This window comes from Mustela lutreola, chromosome 2 (genome assembly GCF_030435805.1).
Source record: "Mustela lutreola isolate mMusLut2 chromosome 2, mMusLut2.pri, whole genome shotgun sequence".
NCBI lineage: Eukaryota > Metazoa > Chordata > Mammalia > Carnivora > Mustelidae > Mustela > Mustela lutreola.
This window is the reverse complement of record NC_081291.1, coordinates 217,305,988-217,327,986: the sequence shown is the minus strand read 5'-3', so window position 1 is coordinate 217,327,986 and position 21,999 is coordinate 217,305,988. Positions and strand designations below refer to the sequence as shown.

Sequence of the window (21,999 nt, the reverse complement as noted above, 5' to 3'; positions counted from 1 at the left end):
AAGTGCTATGGAAACAAACAACATCATCCTTATGGTGCCATAACTAATTTTTAAAGTGATGTTTTGGCTCCATCTGCTGATTCCTCTTATTTCTCAGATGGTATAAAACTTGGTTAGGAAAAAAGTGTATTATTTACTAGACCCCAAAATTATTTCTGCATTACCCATCATGCCCTACAAAAGGGTTCATATTTTAAAACATTTCCAGGCAAAAAATTTCATGACCATTATAAAATCAATTGTTAAACAGGATTTTAGTAAATATAATGGCAATGAAAGATAAGAAGGAAAATTTAACTTCGGTATTAAGATAACGTTTTTCTATTTAAGTCTTACCTGTATGGCAACCACTTGTGTACGTGGAGTATTTGTTACTTCATTGGTAGTTTCTGGATTTACTTCCCGTTTGTTGGCAGCATTTCCACAGTGACCATCACATCTGTTAGACTCACTAAAGGCTGCATCAGCACCATCTGTGCTATGCTGTGTCTTTACTGATACTTCCAAAGAGTCCTGAGGGATTTGTGTTTTAGGGGCGATCTGGTTACCAGGGGCATTCTCAGCATTCAGATGATGACCCTCAAAATATACAGCAGCGCTTTCATCTGGTCTGTCATTGGCTATAAAAGATGGCACCACTGGCACTGATCTTTGCAGCTGATACTCAGAAGAAACGTTGGCCAGGGGTGTGTAAATGTTAGTGTACTGGGGCAAACTCGGTAACACATTTATGTACGTCGGTGGTGTCTGGGTAATGCCAAATCCCCGAAAGGGGAGATACGTACAGTATCCTGTGACCAAATGGGGTTGAGCCCAGTAGGTTGGTTTCACATCCTCAGAAGCTGGTTTGGGAGAATGAGAGGATACTCGCTTGTGACCTGCATCCTCAGACACTGGTTTGGGAGAATCAGAAGAGACCTCTTTGGGCTTCTCATCCTCAGAAACTGATCTAGAAGAATTATCAGACATTGGTTTCGGCTTCACAGCCTCACAGGTTGGTTTGGGAGAATTCGCAGCTATAGGTTTGGGCTTCACATCCTCAGAAGCTGCTGCTGAAGATAAATCAGACACTGGTTTAGATTTTATATCTGGTTTAAATTCCCTAGCAGATGGATTCAGTGGTAGTTTGACTCGTAAATACTCCCCTGTTTTTGAAATTTCTTCCACTTTTGTCTTAATGTTTTTCTTCTTTCTCTTTTTCTTGAGCCGCAATGCAACTTTCTTCAGTGCAATGCAGTTGTCAATCACAACAAAACGAGGACATCCCAAGAGAAAAGACTTCAAACCTCCGGCTTTTTCTAGTATCTGTCGAGTTTCTTCTGGGAAGAATTCATATTCTTCAGAGAACATTTTATTACTCATGTCCAACGGACCATGCTCCTCCAACAACTGAGAGAAATAACTTGGAAAAAATTATGTTTACATGTTATAAGGAAGTACTTACACATGTTCATTTGAAAAAAATATTTTTCCCAAAATTCTCCCAAAGCAAAATACTATTTCAGTTCTGACTGATCTCAACAGCTCCCCAACAAATATATTACACTCATACTAAATCTGACAAAAGCTAACTGCAATCAATGATACTCTAAAAGCAAAATATTGTTTACCCTTTGGAAAATAATCCTTAAAAATTTTTTTGAAAACCACAAAGATTAAAAAGTTACTTTATAAATTTCAATTATATAATTACACAATCTATTTTAAAAGTAATGAAAAGAAAATTTATTATATAAGAATGTCAAATGAGAAGACATAAAATTTCACTAAGATCCTGTGGAATTTGCATATAGTAATCGTAACATTTTTCTGTTTAAGAACAGACAATGATTTAGAGGTACTGAAATTAATTCTGTCTGATCAATAAACCAATAAGATTAGACACACATTAATGGGGCAATCCCTTAATCTAGCTCCAGTTCTAGATTGGGACTCCCTTCAGTTCTGGGGCTACTTTTTTCCCCATTCTGGGGTCAGCCTCAAAGAGCCTTATTCTTCCATTTGGATTTGGTCTTCAGTCTGTAACAGTAGCATTAACTAGCAAGAAAGACACGTAACACACATCACCAAAAAGATTTGCTTTTTCAAGAGCAAAAATCTCCAAAGGGACTTTCTTAGGAAATTAACGCTAACCAGAATGACAATTTATTTTGGGGAAAAGTAAAAACATCACTTCTTTGAAGCAAAAGAAACCACTTTATGTACAGATACTGGTCGAGATAAAGGACTATATTGCAAATGATTAACATCTACCAAAGTAACTGATACTATGAAGATTGAAGACCAAACGCCATGACTTTTCATCAGCAATGCTACTTTAAATACCTAGTGTTTTTTGATGACTACTTTCCCCTTACGATTATCTCTACAACTGAAACTATCCAATACACTTACTGTTTTGCAAGGTAACAGATTAGATTTGTTTTCACTTTAAGATTCCCATCAAACTTCATTTTTTTAAATGATTTTATTTATTTTAAAAAGTGAGAGTGCTCATATGTGCAAGAGCGCAGATGAGGGAGGGGAACAAGATGGCGGGGAAGTAGGAGGAGGCGCCAATTGCGCTCCTGGGTATTTATCCCAAAGATAGAGACGTAGTGAAAAGAAGGGCCATCTGTACCCCAAAGTTTATAGCAGCAATGGCCACGGTCACCAAACTGTGGAAAGAAACAAGATGCCCTTCAACGGATGAATGGATAAGGAAGATGTGGCTCATATACACTATGGAGTATTATGCCTCTATAAGAAAGGACGAATACCCAACTTTTGTAGCAACATGGACGGGACTGGAAGAGATTATGCTGAGTGAAGTAAGTCAAGCAGAGAGAGTCCTCCATGTCCATGGAGGACATGGGGAGTTAGAGAGGAGAAGGGAGTTGGGGGAAATTGGAAGGGGAGGTGACCATGAGAGACTATGGACTCTGAAAAACAATCTGAGGGGTTTGAAGTGGCAAGGGGGTGGGAGGTTGGGGTACCAGGTGGTGGGTATTAGAGAGGGCACGGATTGCATGGAGCACTGGGTGTGGTGCAAAAATAATGAATACTGTTATGCTGAAAAAAAAGAGCACAGATGAGGGGAGGGGCAGGGGAGAGGGTGAGAAATCTTCAAGCAGACTCCCCACTGACAAAAGGCTCAATCCCAGGACTCTGAGATCATAGCCTGAGCTGAAATCAAGAGTCGGTTGCTTAACCAACTGAGCCACCCAGGGGCCCCGCAAACTTCATTTTTAATGAGAAATCTCTAAAAGCAGAAGAGTCTGAAGGAGAATCCTCTTGCTGAGGGTTTTGGCTGATTGGTAGAATTTCGGCTCTACCACCTCTCTAAAGAGAGGAAACTTTCGGGGCGCCTGGGTGGCTCAGTGGGTTAAGCCGCTGCCTTCGGCTCAGGTCATGATCTCAGGGGCCTGAGATCGAGTCCCGCATCGGGCTCTCTGCTCAGCGGGGAGCCTGCTTCCTCCTCTCTCTCTCTGCCTGCCTCTCTGCCTACTTGTGATCTCTCTCTGTCAAATAAATAAATAAAATCTTTAAAAAAAAAAAAAAAAAAAGAGAGGAAACTTTCCATTAGGTCATGAATGGTGTATGTGTATTTACTCTCTGCTCTCCATGAAGAATACTAAAGAGAATCATTGAAAAATAAAGCTTTTCCACCTGGATTAAAACACTTAAATACAAAATGGCATAACTAAAAAACAGAGACTACATGCAAGGAAACCACTCTAAGTAATTTGACAATGAGCTTTTCAATAGCTAGCAAGGTAAATGCCAGTGAAGATCTGCTGTATATTACCAAGCAACTAATAAAAGTCATGTTCTTGAATAGTCAAGGATATGAAAAAATCCTCACTATGCATTTTGAGTGAAAAAGGTTATAACAAAGCTGAATTATAGTAAAATCACAGTTTATAAATTTTAAAACCTATGTTTTACACATCTACATTTTAAAAGCCTGAAAGAATATACACCAAAAATTAACTGTGGTTGTATCTGGGTAATAGAATTATTCATAATTTTTATTTTTCCTTTATTTAAAAAAAACTCCATAGTAATTTATATTATTAGTTTTACAATCAGAAAAAAATGTTTTCAAAGAAATAGAGCCTACATGTTTTTTCCATTAGCTAAGAAGCAATGCATTTTTCAAACACTGGAGTAGAACAAAATTTAATTTAACACGGGTCCCTAGCCCAAAGGAAAACGGTATTATAACCATATTGTGAATAAAATTTTTATAGTCACTATTATTTGAAATGCAACACAAAATGAATTTAATTCTATTTATACATCTTACTAGCCTTGAAAAATCATCTCTGTAAGACACACAGTAGGTCCAAAATACCATAAATATGATTTCTTAATAATCCACCCATCAATGCACATTTAACCGTGGTACTGGTGTGGCTATTTAGCAGACATGACAGAGGCCAAAGCTCTAAAGAAAGATGTTAGATGACAACTGAAATGATGGAGGTGACTCTGCGTCTGACAAGTTACACAAGATTCATCTCTCTCATCATGACCTGTTCTTGCTCAAAGTCTCAGACTCTGTACTTCAGGACCAGAGACAAAAACTAGATAAATAGCATGTGGCAGGAGTTTAAATTTTTTAAAAAAGCTAATTTTGCCAGAGATATTAATAGTTATGTATATATGCACATATAATTTCATAACTGGATGATGACCATCTGGAACAGTCATGGTTGGTCATCCTGCAGCGCTATTACCGTCACTGCCGGCACAGCAGCAACAGATAAGGATGGAGAAAACATTTCAGAAGGCACCCCCACCCTCCTACGCTAGGTGTGGTCCTCTGAAAAAATCACTGTTTTATACAAGCTCATGATTCTTATTTCAGAGTAATTTTATTTGCAGTACACTGTTACCTGACCAATGATCAATTCAGCTCTCCTGCTATTTGCAAGCGGCATAAAAGGACCGTATCTTTACTTTTTCTGCAATCTTCCACAGTGCTTAACTCAAAGTGGTTAAAAAACGCTGGCCAACAAATTAACAGCACTGATGAGGTGTTAGGAAAAGCTAAGTGCAGAATACTATCCTTTGAAATTTTAATTTGCTTCAACTATCTAAAATCATAAAATATTGGAACTAGAAGGGCATTAGGTCAATTAAACACCAATCTTTCCAATCCCCTACTTCACCATGAAATACTTAAGATAAAGTTAAAGCAGTGATCCCAATATTCTTGATTCCCTAGTATTTTTTTTTTCTCTACATTCCTATCATAAAGAAAATTGTAGTAGTTTCATTTTTCTTTCTTTTCATCCACTGGCTCCTAAAAGAAATATTTATGTATTTTTTCTTTTTAAAGTTTTTGTTTGTTCACTTAAGTAATCTCTACACCCAGTATGGGGCTTGAACTCACAACCCCGAGATCAAGAGACATGTGCTCCTCTGACTGAGCCAGCCAGGAACCCCTGAAAAAAAATCATTCTTAAGCCCATCATCATATGTCTACTTTTGAAAATTCAAAGAATCAACTGTTTTGAGGTGTAACTTCCTACAACTTCATGACTTTAAGTTCTACCTCAAAATACAAATCAGCTTATTTTTTTCCCTTAAGTTGTTTAACTCCTCTCACTTATAATAGTAATAAATCTTTAAGAAGCAAGGTCTTCAGAAAAACAGTTTAGCTTCAGTTCTGGATGTCTGAAGCAAAGCCTTTCATACTTTAAGAAATAACTAGTGTAGCTTTAGAGCTGTTTGCATACGTCATCCAGGAGAGTTCTCTGGAAATATGACTTGTTCAGCATTTCAACTCTAAAGAAAAACCGTGAAGAGGAATCTACGAGCGTAACTAGACTGAAAAGAAATAATGCAGCCGGGGAAAATAGGAGGAATGACTAAATTATGGATGAGTGACATATTTTCCGAGAGAAGAGCTTTTAAATTAGTTTTTTATTGCAGGTCTTAGTCCTCAATTTCTTTTCTTTTCTTTTTTTTTAAGATTTTATTTATTTGAGACAGAGAACATAAGCAGGTCGAAGGGCAGAGCTGGAGAGGGAGAAGCAGGCTCCCGCTGAGCAGGGAGCCCAACATGTGGCTTGATGTTGGAGCCTGATCCCAGGACCCTGAGATCAGGACCTGAGCTGAAGGCAGATGCTTAACCAACTGAGCGACCTAGATGCCCCTCAATTTCTCTTTTTTTTTTTTTTTTTTAAAGATTTTATTTATTTATTTGACAGAGAGAGATCACAAGTAGGCAGAGAGGCAGGCAGAGAGAGAGAGGAGGAAGCAGGCTCCCCGCTGAGCAGAGAGCCCGATGTGGGACTCGATCCCAGGACCCTGAGATCATGACCTGAGCCGAAGGCAGCGGCTTAACCCACTGAGCCACCCAGGCGCCCCCAATTTCTCTTCTTAAGGAAGGTAGCAATGCCTTAATAGCAAGCTCTAAGCAGTTAATTGCTTCCTAGATTTTCCTGAACTCTTTACTCCATTATTTTATCCACCCCACTCAGACGTATTAACTTGTCACTGGACTTATGAGATGCAAAACATCCGCAGCCACCAACAAAGAAACAGTAAGATGAACTCATCATACTACTTGTCAAATGCGTAACTCCACCCTTATCCAAGAGAGATATGTTCCAAAACCACCAGGGATGCCTGAAACCACAGATAGTACTGAATCCTATTTATACTGTTTTGTTCCTACATATACATACCTATGATAAAGTTTAAGTTATAAATTAGGTGCAATAAAAAATTAATAGCACTAATAATAAAGTAAAACAGTTACAATAATATACTGTAATGAAAGCTATGTGAATGTGGTCTATCAAAATATCTTACTGCACTGTACTCACCATGATGGGGGATGATAAAATGTCTACATGACAAGATGAAGTGAGGTGAGTGATGTAGGCACTGTGATGCACTGTTAGGCTACAACGGACCTTCTGACAATATGTCAGAAGAAGGACCATCAGCTTCTAGAGACGACTGATGGCGGTAAGAGAAACCTTGGAAAGCGAAACTAAGGATAATGGAGGAGAACTATATGCCTTAGAATTCATGATAAAAGATTATGGCTAGGGGACCTGAGGGGCACCTGAATCAGTTAGGTTTCCAGCTCTTGGTTTCACCTCAGGTCATGATCTCACGGGTCATAAGAGCAAGCCCAGTGCCGAGTTCCACGCTCAGCCTGAAGATTCTCTCCCTTTGCACTCCCATCCATGCACATGTGTGTATACGTCTCTTTCTCTCTCAAATAAACAAATATATCTTTTAAAAAAACAATAACATTATGGCTAGAAACTCTTTAGGTCCTATCAGCATATACCAGATAAGTCTTAGAAAATATCTATATTAAGCAGCTCAAACTGACAAAAAACAGTAATTACTAAAATTCTAAAGTTAATAGTCAAAAACACTCAGTTAACTCCGTGTAATACCTGACAAAAGCTGTAAAAGTACTTTTCTTCCCTAAGTTTGTGAGCCATAAAACGATTCCTTTAATAAGCACAATGGACACAAATCAAACAACTTGAGATCTTCAACTGGCAGCTTCAATATAAAATAATTTTTGCAGGAATGTTAAACTACTTACTCATACAGAGTTGAACATTTTTGTTTTGGGTTGATGTCCCACAGCTTCTTATTACGGACAACATATTCACTACTGTGCTGCTCATAGATAGCTTCAAATTCTTCTACATCTTGCCGAAGGTGGTCAGGTACCACAAATGGGCCTGCAGGATTTGAATTGCGTCTGTAGATAAAAAAACAATTTTGTGAATCATAAATTTGTGAGGTTACCTAGATAATATTCCAATTTTATACAATTTATAATTTATAATGTAACATGTAAAATATAAATTTTACAATGCAAAAAAAACACTACGAGAGAATTCAATGTGGAAAAGTTACCCTTCCACAAATACATATATATGCCTGACTGCTGAGTAAGCACTTTTAACTAAGTACCAACCTGGTCCCAAGAGCAAATTTTTTGAAACTCCCATTTTTAGAAGTATAATGTTACATTAATTGTAACTTGTTAAAGAGAAAAATGAAAGATTTTATTATAACTGCTATTAAGTCAAAATGAGATTGAGACACTTAATAATAAAAAGAATTTTCTAAAATATAAGATTCTAGCACTCTAAAAAGATGCGGTAGTTTCAGTGTGAATTCTAAAACCAGGTTTTAATGGCTTTAATTCCTTGGCTCTGTTATTTACAAGCTTCAGGTTCTTGGGCACATCACTCAATTGTACCATTCAACTATACTGTGCATGACAGGTCTCCTTATCTGTAAAATGGACATAGTAACAGTACTTACCTCTAACGGTGGAAGAGTGGATTCAATGAGTTTATATATGTAAAGCCAAAGGAACAGCACCTGGTATATAAGTGCTATCTAAGTATAGGCTATTACTATTTTAATTTAAAATAATTCTTCCATTTAAAAAATCCATGAAAATGACTGTGGGAAAGCAGCTGTTTTGACAACTTCTTTAAGAAATGTGAAAAAAAAATGTGGGTTTCTAGTCCCTAAAGGAATGACATAAAAAGGTCACTGCTACTCACTACTTTTATTTCTTCATGTGTCTGTTCGTTTCCTGAAAACTCAGTTTCAACAACCAGACGTAACTGAAAACTGGTCACATCTAAGGCTAAACCACATATCATGTACTACTTCTGGAACAACTTCCTCTCTCCTACTATAGCAAATATGCTACTGATTACCAATAGGACATTTTTTTCACTGAATATTTTAAGGACTATTTTCTAGAATTTTCCCACAGTATCTTACACACAGTAAGTTCTCAAACTGATCTAATGAATGTCATTAGTCCAGTGGTTTTAATGTAGTTTGTATGAATTCTTTTTTTTTTTTTTTTAAAGATTTTATTTATTTATTTGACAGAGAGAAATCACAAGTAGATGGAGAGGCAGGCAGAGAGAGGAAGGGAAGCAGGCTCCCTGCTGAGCAGAGAGCCCGATGCGGTACTCGATCCCAAGACCCTGAGATCATGACCTGAGCCGAAGGCAGTGGCTTAACCCACTGAGCCACCCACGTGCCCCTGTATGAATTCTTAATGCAGACAAGCCACGCCATTAATTCAACCAAGATGGATCACACCAGGTTGTCATAACAGATGCACATCTTTATACAGTGAAGTTAGGGAAATAAAACACAAGTTTAATTTATGTTAAATTAACATGACTTGCTAAGTCAAAACATTTGAATTAAAATGAAGCAAAAATTTTTAATTGTACTTACTTATGATCTTCACCTGAAGTGACAGTCTCATTATTTGTTGTTACTGAAGCTGTTCCAGACCCCACTAACATAGGCTGGTTTAAAAGAAAAATGAAAATGACTTTCCACTTTAGAACTCTATTAAAAAAATTAGTATTAAAACCAAATGCTTATATAAATATGCACGCAAACTGCCAATATATGACTTAACTAAATTTTTTTTTTAAAAGATTTTATTTATTTATTTGACAGAGAGAAATCACAAGCAGGCAGAGAGGCAGGCAGAGAGAGAGAGAGAGGAGGAAGCAGGCTCCCCGCTGAGCAGAGAGTCCGATGCGGGACTCGATCCCACGACCCTGAGATCATGACCTGAGCCGAAGGCAGCGGCTTAACCCACTGAGCCACCCAGGCACCCCTGATTTAACTAAATTTTTCTTGTGTACAGGAACACATAGTAATAAAAGTTACAACAGCCATAAATAAGCCCAAATTAACATTCAGGTAGTATTCAATGCTCTGAAAAAATTTTAAGTCAAAGATAAAAAGGCAAGTTTTTTTTTTTAAAATATTTTTATGTATTTATTTGACAGAGAGAGACCCAGCGAGAGAGGGAACACAAGCACGGGAGCTGCAGTGAGGGAAAAGCAGGGCTCGCACCAAGCAGGGAGCCCAATGCAGGGCCCGATCCCAGGACTCTGGGATCATGACCTGAGCCGAAGGTAGACACCCAACAACTGAGCCACCCAGGTGCCCCTCCTTTTTATTTTTATTTTTTTTAAAAGGCAAGTTTTAGTGGAACTTACAAACAGCTGCTCTCATCCTCCCCTAATATTTGTTCCCAGTCTCAACTCCTGTCCCCCTGAGCCCCCACATATACGACAGCCAAGGAGAACCCACCATAAGATAAACATCACCCTATTTATCTCATAGGCTTGGCATGAATTTTAGATTAAATCTTTAAAAAAAGTCTTTCTCTATAAAATGCTTCAAAATATCTCCCCAAATTGGTTAATTCTAATTTATATATTCAATTATTTTATACAAGAATTGATATAGAAAATATACCTTTAAATCTTTTGGCTTCTTTTTCTTGCCTTTATTTTTTATCTTGGAAGAATTAAACTGGAAAAATGGGAGGAAAAAAACAATGAAAACTCAAATAGCAGAATTACAAAGCTCACAATAAAGATATCATAGTGTTTTAGCCACACGTTGAATATATATAAAATAACAAAAATACTGAACAAAAATAACATTTAGTATGTTAGTGCTAGTGTTATGATCTATAACAGAAAGAAAGAGAATGCTCAATGAGGACTATAACTAAAACTGCCCCAACATTTTAAACTCATTTTTAAGAAAATTTATGTTATTTTAAGCAATTAATCAGTCTTTTAGAGTAACTCCAGTTATATGCTACTAGCATTTTAATGACATTCCTTTTACTAAGCTAAACTAGACACTCTATAGCAGGCTAAACCTTGGGGGCAGGGTGGACTTAGAAGACATTCAACTTCCCATGCTGTGTTAGCTGTGTTTCCATACTTACCTGGGCAGTATTTAACAGCAGATTAAGACAAAATTTCAAGTACAGATGACCTGATACTAAAATTCAGTAAACAAGCATCTTTCTGTCTGAAAACTGCCACAACCTACTAAGAAAAACTCTGTGATTATTTTAACTTGAACTCAGTTTGGAGCCATTCAAAAGAAAGTCTCTTTACTTTCCTTACACTGCAAAACATTAAAATTTTAATCATTACAGATAGATTTTCATTTTTATGCCAGGAGAAGACCAAACAACTCCTTCCCTATTTCTGAAATTAACATTTATTAGTTGCAAAACTTTATGGACACTTTCTAATTTAAGCCCCTAAGTTTGCTGTCACTCTAATTCTAAGAGGAAGACTGGTATTAACTTTCTAATAAATGAGCATACATCAGCCAGAAATCCTCCAGATTTGGTTCTAGAACGCCACTGTGATGTAAATAAACACTGGCTTGGGTACTCCTCTCTTCTTTGGCTAACACAAATTAGCATACTACAGTTAAAGGAATCAAGTAACTTACCAGTACATCACCACTGTCTTGTTTCCTTAACACAGTGCAGCGGCTATCTGTAGAAAAATACCGATGATTTGTGAGAAAATGGAAGTTTGCAGTGCCAAACAACACATTAAGCCTTAAAGAGAACCATCCCAGATACTACTATCATCAACTGTATTCTACTCCTTATTTGGCTTTGACACTAATTTAGTTTAGAAACCAAGAGCAAAATGGCCCATTAAAAAGAAACGAACCACAAAGAACCACAAAATGTGAATCCAATTCAGTACGATTTGAGTGCTTTCTAGGGATCAAACTCTATGCCAGGTGCCGGGAATACAGAAATGCAGAAATAGTCCCTGCCACAAATAAGCTTGTGTCCTAAGGTGTATTGTGCAACATACACTAACAGGTAAACACCTGTAACCCAGTGTGCTACGTGCCTCAATAAATACAATGGAAACAAAACTAATGAAATAATAAAGTTTTCAAGGATAAAGGCCCAAGGAGAGGTCAGGAAGAGCTTGGTGGGGGAAGGCTATATTAAAGTGAGACTTGAACAGGCAAATGAGTAGGACAGGGCTGGAGGAAATGCCTGAGGAAAGACACAGGCAGGAAAGCACAAGAAGGGTTGCACACCTTCAAGAAATGAGATGCATGTATAGAGGGCAGATGGGGAGAGTAATGATAAACCCAGACAGATGATGTGTAGGCAAAACGAAGCAAGTGTTTAACAAAATCATTACACAATCAGATTTTCTAGAAAAGTCACTAGTGGCAATATAAAGAGGAAGATCTGGAGTGAAAGGTCTGGAGGCAAAGAGACCAGTTTGGAGGCTACCAGGATGGTCTAATGATGGAAATATTACTAAGGCTCTGATGTAAGGAAGTGGAGAGGGACAGGAAAGGACAGATCAAAGATAAAGCTTACTGGAACTGGTAACAAACTAGACATGGGGTAATAGAAAAAAGGAAGAAGTGAGATTAATTTCAGGGTTTCCTGCTTAGATACAAGACATAGAACAATATTACTAAGAATAATTTAGGAAAAATAGATCTCCAGGGATAATAGTAAGTGGGTTCAGCCACACTGCCCTGAAGGGGCCTTTTAGCTGTCTACAAATCAATACCAACAGGAAAATAGTATGCAGAGTTGAAGAGAGGTTGGAATTCCAACAAATTATCATAGCATTGGTGACATTATTGAATACTTTCATTTACAAGACCAGTGGATTCCGAAAAGTTTTAAGAAATATAATCATCCCTTTAAATGAAATGAGATAAAACTGAAACTATCTGGGGGACGCCTGGGTGGCTCAGTTGGTTAAGCAGCTGCCTTCGGCTCAGGTCATGATCCCAGCGTCCTGGGATCGAGTCCCACATCGGGCTCCTTGCTCCGCAGGGAGCCTGCTTCTCCCTCTGACTCTGCCTTCCACTCTGTCTGCCTATGCTCGCTCTCGCTCGCTCTCTCTCTGACAAATAAATAAATAAAATCTTAAAAAAACAAACAAACAAACAAAAAAAAAAAAACTGAAACTATCTGGGATAAAAGTGAGAAGCAAAGCTACTGGAGGAGAAAATCTGTTGGAATGGCCAGTCATTTGGCTGGTGGCTTCTGACTCTATGACTAAAAGCAGAGGAATAGTCATAGCCAGATGGACTACATTGTTAGGGTACAAAAAAAAAAAAAGTGCACACTAAGAGGGTGTCCTTTTTAGTTATTTTTGTTGTGTGATCCAAGCATCAGGTTTTATAAGCTCAATCACCAAACAGCATTTTATTACCAGTAGCAGCAAACTGATGGCAATAAATGCAGGCTATCAAGTAATATGTTGCCTCTAGTCACAAAGCCATCTATATTTGAATGTGCTCCTTCCTAAGAACCACAACAAAAGCAATCTTTTTAGTTCCTTTTACATATGAACTTTATAATGTATGATACTTTTGTACAGGGCCAGATCTTTTAATGTGCCCTTTAAAAAAAAGAGCATGAAATTTAAAAGTCTAACTCCTGACAGTCAGTAAATCAGATGCTGAGGAATGAGGAAGGAAAAGTAGGGAAGGGGGGTATCATAAGACACACATGTAGTACCAAAGATAAGAAGTTAAAATCAGGGGCGCCTGCGTGGCTCAGTGGGTTAAAGCCTCTGCCTTCAGCTCAGGTCATGATCCCAGGGTCCTGTGATCGAGCCCTATATCAGGCTCTGTGCTTAGTGGGGAGCCTGCTTCCTCCTCTCTCTCTGCCTGGCTCTCTGCCTACTTGTGATCTCTGTCAAATAAATAAATAAATTTTTTTTAAAAAGTTAAAATCAATTTAGAATCTAAGAATATCAGAATTTTGAAGCAAAATGGGACTACATAGACCACGGGCTCCAAATCCTATCATTCAATGATAAAGAAACTAAGATCCAAGAGAAGCTAAGGAATTAACTACTAGTCATCCTATTCTGCTCAACTGGACTCCATGCAGCTACCCAAACATGTACCCAACTCCTCTCGACCCCATGTCTCTTAAGTCCAATGTTCAGCTACCTGACTACACTCACATTCACAGCTCCGACTCAAGCTCTGCACCAAGGCTTCACCTTCCCAAGGAAGAACACTAGTGCCTGATCCTCCATTTCAACCACCAGCACCTTTCGGGTCCTCTCTTACTGAGCTTATGTCCACATTATAGTTATTCGTATATTCATCTCATTCCCTTTTCTAAGATATAAGGTCCTTAAGGGCAGGAACTAGCATAAGCATTTCTGAGTTAACACCCAGCTTGGGCAGGAACCTTAAAGCAGTAGTAAAAACAAGGTTTTTAGTGAACTGAATGAGAGAAGAAGCTGGGCCACAGCCTACTTTCCTGACTCCCCATTCTAAGTTCTTCCCACTACAACAGCTATGCTATTTCTAGATTCTGCAAACATCACCTCCTCTGCAGGGCAATGTTTTCTTGAAGGTTACAATTTAAACCATTCACTGATAAATTCTGTCCATTTAATAAACAACCTTTGCCATGATACTGTCAATGTATCTAAGATGAGAAGAGCAGGTATCTTATCAGTGTAACACACCCATCTGAGCATCCCTACCAAACTTAGCTCAACAGAGTAAAAACATGACATCTAAAAAATAAATAAATAAAATTTAAAAATTTTTTTAAAAATCACTATTCTTCATCACTTACTTCCCCAAATAAGCAGGCTATACCATAATAATTCTATTTTGTCAAGTAGTAAATAAGCTAGGTTCTTCACAGATTTGTTTTCCCTGTCAGACCAGATATAATATACATTGAAACTCAGCCCACACACCCATTATGTCAAAGAACTCGTCTAGAGCATTATGCAGCGCCGGGAACTTGTCTCTGTGCTCTTCTAGCAGCCATATTAAACACCGCGCTTCCTTCAGTGATGTTGGCTCACAAAAGTAATCAAGTTGCTTTCCTTCTATAGAGGCTAGTTTATGACCATATTTCTCATTCCAGAGAAAAGTCATGATGCTAAAATCAAGCTCCTTAAGAGATGCTCCATAACGAGAAAAAAAAGGTCCTGTGGCATCTAAACCTGTAATGAAAACAAAACCCAAATCAGAAAAAGGAAAAATCATTTAACATAAAATCGCATTCAATCTTACATCTCTGAAAGCAGTTCGGTTATATCTTGCCGAGATTTTCAGTGAAAACACATGCCTGAATACAAGCTTGTTCAAGCTACTTTGCACTCTAGGAATACCACTTAACACTGACATGCTAATTACAATAGTTCTTATCTATTAGTTGAATAAGGTGGGCCAAAGCCACCTTACAGAATTGTTCATATATTACAAGTTCCTATGGTCATTTTTATTAGACTTCAGCAATGAAAACAAGGCATTAAATTCCTATAAAATTATTACAACTTTTTTACTAATTCAAAATGATTTTTATCCTAATTAGTACAAACTAGCAAGTCTTTTCTACATATATTCTGTAGTAACAATAAAATGGAAATTCTTCGCAAGTGCCTTTAAAACAGGAAAGGGGTAAACAAACCACCCTTCCAACACCTCCATTTAATGGCTCCTTACCCTCCTCCAAAAATCAGAATGGTCACTATTCCCACTTTTATTCCACCTTCTAACAATCAGAAAAAGAAGCAGCTGCAACCTCATACCACTCTTCCGAAGGGATGATGTGCCCCTACCCTTACTAACACAGCCTCCAAAAGGCAAAGACCAGTTTGGTCTATCTTCCCACCAATCTCGAACACAGCACCACTTGCCTCTTATGTCAGCCAGTTTCTCAGCATATGAAGTGGACTGCTGAGTCAGAGCTACCCTGGATGGGTTTCCTCCAAATGAAATAGTTACCTTACAGACTTCATGCTGCATGAAAAAATGTGCTCACTGAAGGGAAGGCAAGAGGTCACATCTACAATTAAAATGTTGGCTCTCCCCACACCCCACATATAAATTGACCTCTCATGATAAAGAAACACATGATGTGACCCTACAGTATATATTTTTCATTGAGAAGGAAACAAAATTCCAGGAATTGGAAATTATTTGCCTTTAATAAATAAATATGAGCTTTACATCAGGGATATAGCATAACCTTACTAATCAACATGGTTGAGGTCATTTTGGAGCTTTTTAAAATAAAAACTGCATTAAAATAATGTGTATATACTTATTAAAATGCCTTTAATCTTCAGAATAAATGTGCATTATATCAAAAGGACACATTAACATTTCCGTCAGTGAGCTAGAAGTCTCAAATGCTACCATACACTGAAAGAACAGTGGCAGGCACTCTTGCGTGGGTAAGCAGAACCAGAAAGCTTCCTTCTCCTGAATCTATCTTCCAAAGTAGAATAAAGTGAAAAATAACATCATAATTTACTTATTTGATTGTTAACAGGTGCACATGACAACCTTATCACTTACAAGTAACATTCTGGGACCAGAAACCCATGCAGACCTATGCTCAAAGCAGCAGCACTTAGCTATCAACTATGCCGAGCTTCCTGCTATCTTACTTTGTTTCCACTGACAGAAACTTATCAATATATTCTCTGAAACTCTAGAATTCTAAGGGTTCCATGTCCCTAAAAATTCCAGCAGATGGGGGTGACCTGCAGAGGCCTGGCATCCCACTCTTTGGACTGCTCCTCTGTGGCTCCCGCTGGCCTTGGATCCAACAGCTGCCAAATGAATCACCTCTCTGAGGCCAGTTACCCCCAAAGTCACCAAGACAAACAGTGCCCTGGTAGGTACCCAGAGAAATCTCAAGGTAGCATTCAACCACAACTCTAGCTGCAGCTGCTTTCTGCCCCGCATGGCCTTGGGCAAAGAGCCTGCTTGTGGGGAGAGGAAGGTCTTCCTCCACCAAATCAGGAAAATCAGGAACAGCAGCAGAGTTTTAAAATCCTGTGATCTAACCTCGGAGTATTTTTCTCACAATCCTTAGATACAGATTTGCTTTCAGTGATCCTAAGCAATTAGATCCACCCACTCTTCCTCTTAAGTTTTCTAAGGAATCTGACTAGAAGTGATGATCACAGAGGGCAATCAGTCACCTCCAGGGGGCTCCCCCATAACCTGCCTAACACTGACTTCGTTTAAACATTTACAAATAGTTTAGCAAAATACAGGACCTGGATCTTCTGACTAAACTTTATTGTGTTTACACCTTTTGAAAGTGTACTGTAACCTATTGATAAAATAACTTAAATTGTGAGTTGGAAGGGAATAATATTTTTAACCATAAAAATTTGTGGTCCTACATTTTAAAAAAATCATAAATGATGACAGAAAATGAAAAAGCGATCAGAGGCCGATGTCCACCCCTCCTACTAAGCAGCAGCTCTAGAGCTCAGTGGCATACCAAAGCTGTTAAGTTTCTGGATCCAAGCGGCTAATTTTGGTTCCACTTCTTTAAGCTCGCTCAAAACATGCAGAAATATCCTGGTCTTTACTCTATTCTTTTCTTGAATCAAGTGACGAATGACATAGTCCACTGCTTCATTTAGAAAATTTCTGCTAGAAAAACAAGTTGTATAGTCTTCTGTGCTTAAAACCTTCCAAGAAAGCAATTCTTTGAGAAGCTTGGAAGTGTTCAGAATGCCAGATTTTATCTTGTCAGCATATTGCTTTATGCACTGCAGAATTCTGTCATCAAGGAACTGGCAACTCTGAATGTTGTCTGCAGTTTCTAAGGATAAATAAAAGTGTGTTAAAGTGAGCAATGGATCAATCTGCAAAGATATAAACTGAGAAGAGAAATAATATAGCACTACATAATAATATAAAATATGCTTCAGAGGGATTCTTCATGTTTTAAATAAACTCAAGAAATTTTAAATTTGGAATATACTTAATAATACCTTTGAAAACATATGAAAGTTCACATTAAATCAAACATATCAAAAGTACCTTATCTCCTTCACTCTACAGCACTCATGTAACATCTAAAAACTTAGTTCTTCTAAAATAAGGTTCAACAATCCTAACCCAGCCTCATCACTACCTATTCTTTATATTTAGTAACTATGTTTAATCATTAAGAATGCAAAGGGTTGGGGAGCCTCGGTGGCTCTGTCTTTAAGCGTCTGCCTTCCACTCAGGTCATGATCGTGGGGTCCTGGGTTTGAGCCCCACATCCAGCTCCCTGCTTGGCGGGAAGGCTGCTCCTCTCTCTCCCACTCCCCCTGCTTGTGTTCCCTCTTTCACTGTGTCTCTGTCAAATAAATAAATAAAATCTTTAAAAAAAACCCCAAAAAGACTGCCAAAGGGTTTTTTTCTAGAGTTGAAAGGGTCATTTATTTATGAATTCAATTAATATTTGGTAGTTATTGTTAATGTTATTCATCTTACTGTTGGATCCTAAACCTTAGGTTCCCATGGAGATGTTAACTCCAGGCTGGAAAATCTCTCAGAAGTTCATCTTTGCAACCTATGCATCTCCCTAATGGATTGCCATTTAGCCTCTTGAAGCGTCCAAAATTTAAAAAAAAAAATAAACATTCACTGGAGACTTCTATAGTAGGAAGGATAATATTGACTGATTTGTGAAGCATTAATGGAATACTAAATAAAAAATAAAAACAAGAGGAAGTGTTTCATTTTGGTAACAGCCGTCACAGAAAACGAGAAAGAATAACTTCAACTGAAAACTGAAAGTACTCCTGAGGATGTAATATCCAGCCCGGTGACTACAGTTAATACTACTATATTGTGGGGCACCTGGGTGGCTCAGTTGGTTGGTTAAGGGTCTGACTCTTGATCTCAGCGTCATGAGTTCAAGTCCTGCACTGGGCCCCATGCTAGGTGTGGAGCCTACTTAAAAATAATAAATAATAATACTGTACTGCATATTTCAAAGCAGCTTGAAGAGTAAATCTTGAAAGTTCCTGTCATAAGAAAACAAATTCTGTAACTATGCATTGTAATGGATGTTAACTGGACTTACTATAGTGATAATTTTGCGATATATACGAATATACAATATATACATCATGTTGTATATCTTAAACTCATGTAATATTATGTCCTTTATTCCTCAACTTAAAAAAAAAAAAAAAACAACTCTTAATTAAGAAGTAAATATGCTCACAGGGACAGTGTAATCATATTCCCATGGTGATCAGGGAATAATAACAAGACAAACATAAAACAGAAGGCCGGGTTAGGTAATCCCTACAGCACTTTTTATGAACTGCTTCTTTATTTGAACTCAGCATTATTTCAGATAATTAGTAGCTAATTCATGTTCAGTGTTTTAGAATCTAACTCTGTACAGTGGAGTTCACAGAACACTATCAAACATGCAATATGCACGTCAGCTATTATTTCCATCTTCACTGCAGTGATGAGGAAGCAAGTGATGAGATCTTGCCCCATGTTAGCTTACTGCTATCCCTGTGTCTGAAGATTTAGAATCCCTGTGTATGTCCTGCTTCCAAATACAGTGCTCTTTACACCAACCTCTCCCCATCTCAGAGCAACACAAGAAAGTAGCGGTACTAAAATACAAATTGAAATCTAAATTTAAATTCAGTAACAATTAATATAATCCCCAATAAGATGGATATTTGTGTTTATACTTTTAAGCAAGAGGATATTACTTTCACCATGCCTCTGACTTTAGCATACCTTTCTGCTCTTCAGTTTTGGGGGGATTACTTTCTCTTAAGTCCTCTTCCATTCTTTCTTGTGCTAATTTTTTTGCTTCTTTTTTTTGGATCTTTCTCTTCAATTTTTTGTCTTCTTTCAGTCTTAGCTTCTCTAGACTGTTAAGAATTTACAATTAGTGATAATTTGTCTTTGTTATAAACTCAGTCAACTATCTGCCCATTACAGAAACCATCCTCCCAAGTAGTAAGCTCAAAGTTTCCCTTTTAATACAGAACTTGGTCTGCATCTTCTCCTTAATATAAAAAATTTGTTGACATGTTCAATTAAAATTAGGGTACTTATTTCATGAAAGCAAGAACTCAGTGACTGAGTAACTCATAATTAAGGGTGGCATGCACACATTGTACAAATGTTATTTCCATGTAGGTAAGTTACTGCTTAGGGTATATAAAAATAGTATAAATTATCCTGCAAGATAATATATATGTACACTCATTTCAAAGAAAGATCACACAGTAAAATATTATTTCACATCGCAATAATGGCCCACAACACTGGAATTTGCTTGATATGGTTTACAATGAATTCCCTTCAACAAATAATTCCGTTCATCTTTTCTTTTGTTTTTCTTGGTCACAAAGATGAAAAAAATCACTTCTTGGAATGGAGGACAAGAAGCAAGACCAAAAAGGAGGAGGGGAAAAAAAGGACTGGAATTATTTGATCTAAACAATAACATATACAAGTGAATATTTTTTACAGTATATTGAGTTAAGTCATTGGTTCAAAAATGTTTTCTGGAAGAGTCAAGATGGCGGAGAAGTAGCAAGCTGAGACTGCTTCAGCTAGCCGTAGATCAGCTAGATAGCTTATCTAAAGATTGCAAACACCTGAAAATCCATCGGCAGATCGAAGAGAAGAAGAACAGCAATTCTGGAAACAGAAAAACAACCACTTTCTGAAAGGTAGGACCGGCGGAGAAGTGAATCCAAAGCGACGGGAAGATAGACCCCGGGGGGAGGGGCCGGCTCCCGGCAAGCAGCGGAGCAACCGTGCACAAAATCAGGACTTTTAAAAGTCTGTTCCGCTGAGGGACATCGCTCCAGAGGCTAAACCGGGGCGAAGCCCAGCCCACGCGGGGTCAGCGTGGCCTCAGGTCCCGCAGGGTCATAGAAGGATCGGGGGTGTCTGAGTGTCGCAGAGCTTGCGGGTATTGGAACGGGAAAGCCGGCTACAGAGACAGAGCCGACAGTAAGCTCGCAGCTCCGTGTTACCTTGAACCGGTCGCAGGCTCGGTGAGCTCGGAGCGCGGCCGGAGGTCAGGCAGACGGGAGTAACTGGGCGCTGTTCTCTGAGGGCGCACTGAGGAGTGGGGCCCTGGGCTCTCGGCTCCTCCGGGCCGGAGACCAGGAGGCCGCCATTTGTATTCCCGTCCTCTGGAACTCTACGGAAAGCGCTCAGGTAACAAAAGCTCCTGAAAGCAAACCCGAGCGGATTACTCACCCCGGCCCCGGGTAAGGGCGGTGTAATTCCGCCTGGGGCAAAGACACTTGAGAATCACTACACCAGGCCCCTCCCCCAGAAGATCAACAAGAAATCCAGCCGAGACCAAGTTCACCTACCAAGGAGTGCGGTTTCAATACCAAGGAGAGCAGCAGAATTCCAGAGGAGGAGAAAGCCAAACACGGAACTCATGGCTTTTTTCCTGTGATTTTTTTTTAGTCTTGCAGTTAATTTAATTTTTTCTTTTTCATTTTTTTTTTTTTTCTCGCCTTCGGGTAAAATTTTTTTTTTTAACTGTTACCTTTTTCTTTTTTAACGATTTTTTACTAGTTTATCTAATATATATATTTTTTCTTTTTTACATTTTTCTTAGGTGTTTTCTTTTTTTAAAAAATTCTTTTCTTTTCTTTTTTTTTTTCTTTTCTTTTTGTTTTTTTTTTTTTTTTTCTTTCTTCCTTTTTGAACCTCTTTTTATCCCCTTTCTCCCCCCTCACGATTTTGGATCTCTTCTAATTTGGTTAAAGCATATTTTCCTGGGGTTGTTGCCACCCTTTTAGTATTTTACTTGCCCCTTCATTTACACTTATCTGGACAAAATGACAAGACATAAAAATTCAACACAAAAAAAAGAACAAGAGGCAGTACCGAAGGCTAGGGACCTAATCAATACAGACATCGGTAATATGTCAGATCTAGAGTTCAGAATGACAATTCTCAAGGTTCTAGCCGGGCTCGAAAAAGGCATGGAAGATATTAGAGAAACCCTCTCGAGAGATATAAAAGCCCTTTCTGGAGAAATAAAAGAACTAAAATCTAACCAAGGTGAAATCAAAAAAGCTATTAATGAGGTGCAATCAAAAATGGAGGCTCTAACTGCTAGGATAAATGAGGCAGAAGAAAGAATTAGTGATATAGAAGACCAAATGACAGAGAATAAAGAAGCTGAGCAAAAGAGGGACAAACAGCTACTGGACCACAAGGGGAGAATTCGAGAGATAAGTGACACCATAAGACGAAACAACATTAGAATAATTGGGATTCCAGAAGAAGAAGAAAATGAGAGGGGAGCAGAAGGTATACTGGAGAGAATTATTGGGGAGAATTTCCCCAATATGGCAAAGGGAA

The 21,999-nt window shown here is 38.2% G+C and overlaps 1 protein-coding gene across 1 annotated transcript in view; it reads right to left on the bottom strand.

Moving 5' to 3' along the window:
• The window catches only part of TTC3 (tetratricopeptide repeat domain 3), a 135,865-nt gene that overhangs the window by 39,322 nt on the left and 74,544 nt on the right, over positions 1–21,999 (bottom strand). Inside the window, exons 26-33 of the mRNA XM_059164710.1 lie at positions 19,390–19,526; positions 17,123–17,449; positions 14,571–14,822; positions 11,293–11,339; positions 10,288–10,344; positions 9,244–9,317; positions 7,565–7,726; positions 337–1,402 (exon numbers count right to left, since the gene is read on the bottom strand). Coding sequence (XP_059020693.1) covers positions 337–1,402; positions 7,565–7,726; positions 9,244–9,317; positions 10,288–10,344; positions 11,293–11,339; positions 14,571–14,822; positions 17,123–17,449; positions 19,390–19,526 — 2,122 coding nt within the window. The remainder of the gene's footprint in view (positions 1–336; positions 1,403–7,564; positions 7,727–9,243; positions 9,318–10,287; positions 10,345–11,292; positions 11,340–14,570; positions 14,823–17,122; positions 17,450–19,389; positions 19,527–21,999) is intronic.